General features: G+C 35.2%; 1 protein-coding gene across 1 annotated transcript; it reads left to right on the forward strand.

Moving 5' to 3' along the window:
• Window positions 1–715: 715 nt before the first annotated feature.
• On the forward strand, window positions 716–8,624 carry LOC120275581 (P-loop NTPase domain-containing protein LPA1-like). The gene is made up of 7 exons (XM_039282207.1): window positions 716–1,068; window positions 1,674–1,963; window positions 2,134–2,215; window positions 5,959–6,363; window positions 6,620–7,360; window positions 7,740–7,850; window positions 7,959–8,624. Exons 1-7 carry the CDS (start codon window positions 922–924, stop codon window positions 8,379–8,381), a joined length of 2,199 nt encoding a protein of 732 aa, XP_039138141.1. The 5' UTR covers window positions 716–921; the 3' UTR covers window positions 8,382–8,624.
• Window positions 8,625–10,801: the final 2,177 nt, after the last annotated feature.

The raw sequence follows: 10,801 nt of genomic DNA on the forward strand, positions 1-10,801 counted from the left end.
AAGATAACTATAATATGCCTACTCACCCACTTTATTTATCTTAAAAATAATTATTATTTAAGATCAAATAAAATATTAAGTTTGTATGTATACTTGATACTCACTTTCCGTCCTTTTTATCTATGTCATTTTAGAGTTTTTTTTATCTTTTTAACTTGTCCATTAGACATAAATATTGTTACTCTAAATTTATCCATTATATTTAATGTACTTTTACGACTTCAATAAATCATATTTAACAATACATTCTATTCCATTATATTTTAATTAAAAGGTAATATTGGAATATAAATATAAATTTTTTTATAAATTTTATAATACCAACTAACTTCAACCATCTATTTTAATCCATCACAATTAATTAAAATGGACTAATAATAATAAAAAAAAGCCAGACAGAGTATAATTTGTTCTTATAGATAAAAAAATAAATAAATTCACTAACCCAAACAACAAGTATACAAGTAATTTCCATATTCAAAGGATACAAATGTAATTTTACATAAATTAAATTAATCCCCACTTAAACCAAGTCAATTCCTTACATCTAGTCCCAGCCGTCCATTAATAAAAAAATCACTTTAATTTATTAGTTTTTATTTATTTAATACGTGAATGTAAAATGACGTTCCAGCCCCCGACAAGACCTGAAATTAACCGTCCAACCATCACCGAACATTCCAACAACAATAAAAGAAGCAAAGAGGGCGCCATGTGTTTCCAGCTTCGAACACCGCGATGCGTGCGTGCGCGTGCCAGCTCTGAGCCATGGCGGAGTCTTCGTCCCGATCCCTAACTAGTGCCTTCTCTCCTCCCCCAGTCTTCTTCTGAGAGCTTCTTCTTTGATCCTGTGATTCGGAGATCGATGAGAAAGGGTGGAATTTGGTGTGGGATTGGTTGAGCTGGGTGTTTGTTTTGGAAATGGCGGAAGGGGGAAAGCTTTTGTATGTGGTTGTGGTGGATGATGTGGAGGGAGCGTCCTCGTCGTCATCGTCGTTCAGGTATACGCGGCCGGTGCTCCAGAGTGCCTTGCAGCTCATGGGATGCAAGGCGAGACACGCATTCAAGGTATTCGTTGGATAATGGCGTTTAGTGATCCATGGATTTATTGATTCTTGTTGAGTTTTTTTGTTTTTCTTGGATTTTATTGCCCTGCATTTCGTTGTGGTTGTAGTTTTGAATGGATTTTAGGATGGTTCTATTTTGTTTCAGTGGTGTTTGGATTCAAGATTCAAACTGAAAGCATGATTTTGAATGTTTGTTTGTCTTGAGAGGGATTTTGAATCTGTGAGTGCGGTTTGGATCAAGGGAAAACGGAGGAAAGAGAAGTAATTTTTTTTTTATTGCATGTGATTGATCCGGCGGAATATGATGGATGAGCCAATGAAAAAAAAGTTTTAATAAATTATCTTCTATTTTGCTTTCACTTTCTTGCGGATGGTTAGAAATAGATTTCAGTGGGTTTGGATTGATGAAAACTGAGTAAAACTAATGAAGAAAATAGGATACATTAGCTAAATGAAAGAAAATGTATTGATAAATCTGTTTGCTACATGATGGATTAGTTTTATTACAAATTGATGATGTTTTTACCTCTTTATTACTGTAAATAATTGATATTTTGAGCTTATGAGATGGTAGCATTTATCTTTTCTTTTCTTTTCTTTTTTCAGATTAGCCGAAGAGTGTATGAAGTGTTGAGAAGCAATCAATCAACCTTGAAAAGTCCATTATGTGATAACATTCCTAGTAACAATGTTGATTCCTCTGGTAATGAAGAGGCTGCTGGCCTGCCATTTATTGCAAATGTGGAGCAAAGCAAAAAGATGCCATTTGAATTGTACAAAAGCCTTACAACAATTGTTGTTACGAGAGAGACATTTTTGAATGTTGTTTGTGATGCTCTCTCTGGATACAAGTATGTAGGTCCTAATCAAAGGGCTGACTTGATGCTGGCATGTAGGTAAAACATTTTATTAACTTTTGAAATACTTCTATTCTTTTCTCTTTTCAGATTTTCCTTTGCCTATTTTGTTGTCTGAATTTATCAAAGAAATCAATGGATTTAATGTCTAGCTTGGTAGTTTATCCTTTCCTCTTATTTCTTATTTCATCTTCTCTGCTTCTCCCTAGAATTCGTGAAAGGAAGGAATCTGTTACAGTGCTTTTATGTGGCACAAGTGGGTGTGGCAAATCTACTTTGTCATCGCTGCTGGTAAAAATTGCCCTTTATCCTAGATACTTGCATTACTGGTTATGGGGTTTGAAGTTTTAATCTTTGTCTATATCAACCTCTCTTCTATTTTTTGGTTGCTTGTTTAAATTTATTTCCATTTTCTCGCACAAGTCAGCTTCATGCTTCTTTTCGTGTTTTCTTGAGGAATGCGGATAAGACACTTTCTTGTTTTTTGTTCCTTGGCACAAAAACCAACATGCCTCAAACTCCTGATCCCTCACTTGGAATTTGGAAAGAAGATTTCTTTCTTAAACTAGGGATTTTGCAATATGCTTTGTGCCTGGTAATTTTTTTACTATAGCTTAGCAAGTTCTTGAAAAGTGATATGCTCTCATTGTCAACATTAACCTAAAGTATAAAATCAAGAAAAACTTATATTAATTTATTTTCATTTTCTCTCACAAGTCAACTTCGTGCTTCTTTTAGTCTTCTTGAGAAATGCGGACAAGACACTTTTTTGTTTTTTGTTCCTTGGCACCAAACCAACATGGCTCAAACTCCTGATCCCTCACTTGGGAAGAAATATTTCTTCTTAAACTGGGGATTTTGCTAGATGCTTTGTACCTGGTAATTTTTTTTACTATAGCTTAGCAAGTTCTTGAAAAGTGATATGGTCTCGATGTCAAGATTAACTTAAAGTATAAAATCAAGAAAATATTATATTACAAAATAAGATAACTACTCTATTACATTAGAAGAGTAAAACTGTAGTGACAATAAGATTACCCACAAGGCTGAATGATCAATGACATAGGGATGTGCTTTTACAACCATACGCTTGCATTTAGTGCTCCTATAATCATGCTATAATATCTCATGAAAAACTCATGCAATATTCAATGTCCTTATAATTAGAATATTTGGTCAAACTATTATTATTTTCTTGCCATACTTGAACTCTTTAACTAATCACGTTTGTCAGTTCCTTCTTTTTCAAGCGCACTTTTGTCCTTAAAGAGTGTGGTTGGGAAACTTGATCTCTATGACTCTATCTCAATTTCTTGCCATGGTATGTCTCACTTTCTTCTTAACTCTGTGAATACCAGGCCACTATTGGTTGGTCTCCCAGTTAAAATGATAGTTGGCCATTGAACTTTGTTGTAATCTGGAAAGCAATTGAAATAGTCAAGGACTTGCGTGTAGATCTCCAATAATCATGCTACAATATCGCATCCAAACCTCCTGCAATTGAAAATATCTTTCTATAATTAGAGTGTTCAACCAATCTGTTATTATTTCTTCCATATTTAAATTCTTTTATTAACCATGTCAATCAGTTCCTCCTTCAAGTGCACTTTTGTCCTCAAGAATGAGATCAAGAAACTAGATCTTTAACTTAAATTCTTGCCATGGTACGTCATGCTCATGTTCTGCTTAACTTTGAGAGTGCCAATTGTCATCACTGCCCAGTTCCCAGTCTTCCAGTTCAAGGGATAAGTGGCAATTGAACTTGTTATGTTCCAGAGAACTTGACCTATCAGCATGTTTTTATTAGTAATTCAAATTTCTAAGTTTTTGCCTTATAAAATAAGGAAGTAAAATTTCAGAGGCTTGTGTTCAAGATACCTCACCTTTGTTGGGATTCCTATTGTCATGGTTGGTTCAGGTCCCATGCTTAAATTTAGCTTAGTTAATTGGAATAGGACCTTAGTGGATTTGATTGTCAAGCCTTGCTGGACTCAATGCTTATTGTTTACAACCTGAGGTTGTTATGAGTGGCTTCTTTCATCTTTAATGCTATCTTTTCCCTCAGAGTGCCATCCTTAAGCATGAACACTCATGAACTTGCAAGGCCTGGATGGCATAATGCTCTGTGATTGCTCTTGTATGGCTGCTTGATGGATGTTTGCATGATTGCTTGCTTGGTTATTTGCACAGCTTCCATCATGACTCAGAATCACCTCATTGTTTAAGTCTTTCCTCTATGGCATGTATTTCATATGTCTCTGGCTCTTTGTATGAAGATTTGCATCTACCTCCTATTATTGAGTGTTGCTTGCCAATGCTGATGATTGATATGTAGATCTTTTGAAGGAATTCTAAGGTTGACACCTCTCAATGAAAGCACCAATATTGAAACCCAAGGTATAAACTCAAAAAAAATGTTATAACATGAAATACGATGATTACGTTGTTTCTGTTTAGAAATATGAAACTACACTAAGAATAAAATTGCTCACACGACTAAGTGACTAACGACACAGGGCTGTTCTTCTTTTAGCCAAAGACGACATGTAGATCTCCTATGATCAGGCTCCAATATTGTATGCAAATCTCATGTCATTCTCCTTGATATCTTCCTATAATGATATTTGGCAAATCTATTGCTTAAATTCTTAAATTCTTCACCTAGCCATGTTCATCAGGGAATTGCTTGGTGCCTGTGAAATTTCAAGGAAATGCTAAATTGGTGATTGGTGAGTAGGGTAAGGAAATTTTTATACGGTGTTGTGAGGGGCAACCCTTCAATATATGAGAACATCTCATAATGCCTTTTAGCTTTGAATGCTGGATTATAGAGAAGGTTGAATATTGTTTGAGCATGTTAGTGATGAAAATGTGAGTGCCAATAAATAGCAAGTTAGGATTAGGAGAACTATCTGGAGCTTATGACACCCTGCTGACATTAGAGCAGAGGCAAACGGTGAATATGTCAACCAGTTAAAGGTAGAGATGGAACAATTTTATTATGAATTGCTTGGGTTAATGTTTAATCTGTTGGATTAAGAGAATAGTGACTACAAGAGTGATGAGGTCAGAGCGTGAAAATGTATGAGAATGGGTATGAACAAGCTTGTTAGAGGGATGGATTTATGACTTAATGGAAAGGTTTCTAGAGAATAGGAAAGAAATCAATAAACTAACATCCGAAATGTCAATTTGAATAAAATTACAGTTTTTTATCCTTGCTGTGCTAAAAAAGCATTTAATACATGAGTGTTAATCATTTGTTATCTTATGTTATCAAAAGTTATGCTATATTTCTCAGCATACTGTTCTCTCCCTGAGTCAGTGGAATGCAAATAAAAAAAGAAAGAGATGCCACTGGCCACGATATCTCATAACAGCCCTAGTTCCTTAAGATCACACCTAATTACATCTTACAGTGACTTCTCTGTTAAAATGCATAGCTAATATAAATAAGTAATAAGTGTCAAGGGAGGAACACATCTTTTGCAATTTCACAGATAGTATTCAACTCCATTCAGAAATCAGAAGTGCTACACATGGTATTTCCTGTACCAGTTGCTGGTATCCTATTGTACTGACACTGTTTGTGTAATTGTAATCTATATATATTTTTTCTGTTCAGGAGTTATTTGATGCCAGCATGTATCCATTTGTAACCTAATCTTGGTTAGAACCTTGTGTCGAGTAACTTTTATTCACGACAAAGTGTGGTGACCATTTGGGTATCATTAGAAGAAAAAAGTTTGCCTACAAACTTTTGTACTGTTTGGACCATTATCTTCCCATGATTTGCACCTGAGGGTAATGGTTTTATTACATGAATTTATTATTTTTAAGAACATTTGCTGCTTATATATTTTAAACATTCTCCTTTGATTTTTGCATTTTTGTTGTCTTTTATTAAGCAAATTATTTAGTAGCTTGCTTAGGCTGATGAATGTTTTCTGCTATTTCCTATATCTTCGTACTTCTTACATATGTTAGCATCAAGAAATTATGCCAGCTTCCAAGTTCTTAATTATGTTAAACAGGGAAGTAGGTTGGGCATCACAACTGTAGTTTCCACAGATTCAATACGGCACATGATGAGAAGCTTTGTTGATGAAAAGGAAAATCCACTCCTCTGGGCCTCGACATACCATGCTGGAGAATGCTTAGATATGATGGCGGTTGCAGAAGCAAAAGCAAAAAAGAAAGCCCAAAAGTTAGCCAGGTTTTCCAATTCTGTTAGCAAAGAAGAGTCATCTGATGGAGTGAACAAATTGGTTGAGGCTGGGCATGGGGCTGAATTGATTAGCAGTAAGCAAATGGCTGTTGAGGGCTACAAAGCACAGAGTGAAATGGTTATTGACAGCCTTGATAGACTGATTACTGCATGGGAAGAACGAAAAGAGTCTGTTGTTGTTGAAGGCGTGCATTTGAGCCTAAATTTTGTGGTGAGTTAATGTGCAAAACTATGCTACCAAGTCCCTTATTCAAGGGCTAAAATTGGTGGTAATACAGCTTATAACAACGTTGATGCTAAACCATCTGTGCGCCATCAATCTACTGATCTTGAATTCTTCTGCATGGACCTTGATTGGTAGCATTAGTAGTTTTAATTCAGTTGCAATTTTGCTAATTCCATTATGTTTTACTATGTTCTTATGTTCAACTTGATTTTCAATGATAGCTTTTATTCTTATCTGATAGATGGGTCTCATGAAGAAACATCCGTCGATAATACCATTTATGATTTATATCACAAATGAAGACAAGCACATGGAGAGGTTCGCAGTTCGTGCTAAATACATGACATTGGACCCTGCAAGAAACAAATATGTCAAATATATCCGTAACATCAGAACCATTCAAGAATATCTCTGCCACCGTGCTGATAAGCATTTGGTGCCGAAGATAAATAACACAAATGTTGATCGGAGTGTGGCAGCAATTCATGCCACAGTCTTCAGCTGCCTACGAAGGCGAGAGGCTGGAGATCAGCTATATGATCCAACAACAAACACAGTGTCTGTGATCGATGAAGAGTATAGAAACCAGTGCACTGCTAACTCCCTGAGTTCCAAAGGAATGTTTCAGTTGATACAGAGGCAGGGTTCTTCAAGGCATTTAATGGCTCTGCTCAATATAGATGGGTCTGTTGCAAAAGCCTGGCCAGTTGAGTCAACCGGTGTTAATGGGAAGCCCATCTCCGGCACTGCTAGTGATAAGTGCGTGGGGGTTCCTATGTATGGTCCTTTACAAATCAGAAAGGCAGAGCCGGTTAATCTCCAGTTTGGTAATTTTGGACTCAGCGCTTGGCCTAGTGATACTGGTGGAACTAGTCAGACTGGAAGCATAGATGATTCAAAGGTTGATTGCACTGACACGGGGAGCAGACATTTTTCTTCCTCTTGTAGTTCTCCTAGGATGTCTGATGCACCTGCCAAAGAGGTATTATTTGTTTCATTTTTGGTCAATGCAAGCGGTGATGAAAATCATTTAGACACATTCCTCTCCATATAATTTCTCTCCTGATAATCAAATTCAACATTTAGCATCACTAATTGCAGAATTTATTAAATTTGTTTGTAAGCTAAGTTGAATCTTTTATTTCAATCTTTCTAGGAAGAGTACAAACTTAAGTTTTCATGTATTATTATGTCTTTTACCTTGTTAGATACATGGCTGTAAAAGGATGGACTGATGTGTCGGCGTTCGGAATGATGATTTTGTTTTCTTCACTTTGATTTTTGTTTTCGGTATTTAGTTGTAATTATTGCCACAATTATTCTTCTTACTCATTTACTTATTCACTTGTTTATGCACTCAGCTCAAGGAGGAATCATCTGTGTCTGGCAGTGAAGAAGAAGCTGATGATCTGCCCAATGCAGATACCGATGAGGATGCTAGTGATGCAAATGAAAACAACATCGACGATGAGGTAAGAACCTGAAACAATTTCCAACAACTGGCAAACACAAAAAAAAAATAAAATAAAATAAAATAAAATAAAATAAAATTCCATTGTTCTTACTTTTTTATTTCTTAGATGGCAGGCTCCGTCGATGAGTCAACCAAGTCCGACGAGGAGTACGAAGACTTGGCCATGCGAGACAGTTTTGAAAACGGATATTCTTCAGATGATGAGGAGGAAAAGAATTCAAATGAGAATAAACCTGCAGAGAGAAATAGTTCAGCTTCAACAGCAGGAGGTAATAATAATAATAATAATAATAATAATAATAATAATAATCAGAATAGCGCAGACCTTCTACAAACAATGCCAGAAGCACCATCTGCGAGGAGCCAAATGAAGAAGCGTTCACTAAGTGATAACTCACGGTTGCTCGGGCGGCAGAGGAGGAATTCATCACTGAGCAAGTCTGGGTCATTGCGCCGGGGAGGTAGTTCCCTTCAAGGGGAGCTTCCAGGTTCTATTATTGATAATCAGGATAAAAAGCCTCCCCAGTGATGGTTGTTTTCTTTGCTGTTTTTTTTTTTTAAGGGATGAGTTATGGTTCATTTTGTATCTTTTCTTAGGAACCTGCTTATCCAGACCAAGGGATGGTGATGGGTGTGAGAGATTCTGAGAATGTTCTTTTTTTGTCTGTGCATGTAGTTTAACGGAACAAAACTCTTTTTTTATACGATATTTGCTTGGCCTATAGGTAATGGTTGTTCGCAAGATGATGAAGGCACAAGTGTGTTGAAGTTTTCAAGACTCTGTTTATGAGATGTCTTTAATTTTCTTTTATTTGGAGTGAGGTGATTGTTACTTATTTGTAAAAAAATAAATAAATAAATAAATAAACTCTTTTTTATAAAAAAATATATATATATATAATAAAAAAATCATTTTGGCGGTCTTCCACATATTTGCATCGATAAAACCAAGGATGGTGGATCGTTTTGATCAATAGGTGTAACTTTGAGTCATGTAATGAGAACCAAAGTTCATGTTTCAATTTTTACTATTTCTTGATCTTAGGTTTCTTTGAGCACTTAAAAAAATAGAGTTTTCTTGAGTTTTCAATCAGTTAGTTTTTGATAAATAGAACTTTTTCACATATAAATTTGTTGTGTAAATTACTAGATAGTACTTTTTTTTTGTTTTTCATTTTAAAATATCATAACAACACTGAAAGTAACCTAAAACATATTTTAAAGAAACATTAATTAAATATTCTCACCTTAACTATTGTTATTACCTTCAGAAACAAGATATTTTAAAATTAAACCTTCTCTGTTGTAAGAAAAGAATAAATATTTTTTTTCAAAATTTAAACTATTTTTATCTTTGTTAAAAGTGCTTTTAATTTTTGGGTTTGAAAGGTTATAATTTTAGAAGGGGCCATTAGCCTGTGAGAACAAATAAATAAAATTAAGAATGAAATTTGAATTTGAATTTTTGAAATAATTTTATTTTTTAGCTTTGAAGTGACAGACCGGCCCAGCTATAAGGAAAAAAACAAATGAACAGTTATCATAGTGAACAAAACAATCTATGAAAAATCCAACTATAAAGATCCAGAGTCATCAGCAACACTCAAACATCATATTGAATTATCCACATCAACATTGAAATTAAAAAAAAAAAGGTAATTTCCAGATTGGTCCATCTACTATGGCAACCCTCCACTTTTAGTCCCTATACTATAAATTGTGCCCATTGAGCCCTCTACTCTAAATCAGAAAATTCCCGTCCAAGCACAGACGACTGTTTTCTTTACCGTCTCTACGTGCTGAGTTGGGTTTTTTTAAAGGTGATGCGGCAATTCTTGGAGCTGACATGTTTTAGTTGGTATTTTCCCTCCACTTGGCAAGGATAAGCTAACTTTGTTTAACGTTTTGAACCCTCTACTTTCCAAATCGGGAAATTTCCTCTTTGCCCGATCACCCTCATAGTTGTGCCCTAAATCTCATCATGATCATCGGATTGAGGAAATCATCGTCGTTGTGGGACCAACATTGTTGAGCCACCGTCATTGAGGACCCGTGAAGTAATCCCCAGTCATCTCTAATGCGCCTCAAGCTTGAGGCTGCTGCTCTAGTCCAGTAAGATTCTTTATGTGCAATCTCTTTCTCTGGTTGAAATGTCTTCGCTTTTCTCTCAAAATACTGTTAACTTTTCCTTTGTTAGCACATTGTTATAGTATACCATGGATTTCTTGTGTTGTAGTTGGGAATGGATAAGGGGGGGTTTTTTTTGTTATAGTTTATGATGTCAATAAGTTCCCATATGGAGCATTTACTCAACATGAGTTCAAGTATTTATTTCTCAAAAGATAGGAAAATGGTCTATTCACAGAAATATAGATTCATCCAAGTTGGTAGGACAACCATAGCAATTGTATGGTGAGGCATGTCTATATATGCAGACATGGTAGTTTTCAATTTTAGGTTTGTTTTTTATTTTTGAAGGATGGCTATGGGGACTACAAATTAGGACTCAAATATTGTTTTAATTATGGTCCCACTGGAAATTAAATTATCAAAAGGTTATAGCACCATATTATGTGTGAGGGAGGGTTGAAACATTCTTTTATTTGTGTAAGGTTATAGCCAATTTCCAAGTCTTTAGTTTACAGCCTTTGAGTTGTCCGGTAGTTTAGTGAAAAATTTTTTTGTTTACCTAATGAAGGAACTTTCTTTCAGAGCAATAAATTTATTTCATTAGGTAAAAATTGCTAACAATGTTCTTGTGAGATTGTTGTCCATAACTTTTATTCTTTGTCCATGTTTTGACTTAATAACTTAAGTATGTCTGATATCAATTTATCTCATTAGCCTGCAATCAATCTATTTGCTTTCCTTTATATCTTATCTAGCAAATTTCTATGGCTTAAGCATGTTTCACATTATCCACTAGGCCATTGAATTGTTTTTAACTAT

This window comes from Dioscorea cayenensis, chromosome 2, assembly GCF_009730915.1.
Source record: "Dioscorea cayenensis subsp. rotundata cultivar TDr96_F1 chromosome 2, TDr96_F1_v2_PseudoChromosome.rev07_lg8_w22 25.fasta, whole genome shotgun sequence".
NCBI classification, from domain to species: domain Eukaryota; kingdom Viridiplantae; phylum Streptophyta; class Magnoliopsida; order Dioscoreales; family Dioscoreaceae; genus Dioscorea; species Dioscorea cayenensis.

What these genes read in the sequence shown, in the direction of transcription:
- LOC120275581 (XM_039282207.1), top strand. Translation starts at nt 922, where the DNA reads ATGGCGGAAGGGGGAAAGCTTTTGTATGTGGTTGTGGTGGATGATGTG. An exon ending in GACTTGATGCTGGCATGTAG is followed by an intron (nt 1,964 to 2,133) that starts GTAAAACATTTT and finishes GCTTCTCCCTAG; the next exon opens with AATTCGTGAAAGGAAGGAAT. An exon ending in CTACTTTGTCATCGCTGCTG is followed by an intron (nt 2,216 to 5,958) that starts GTAAAAATTGCC and finishes TATGTTAAACAG; the next exon opens with GGAAGTAGGTTGGGCATCAC.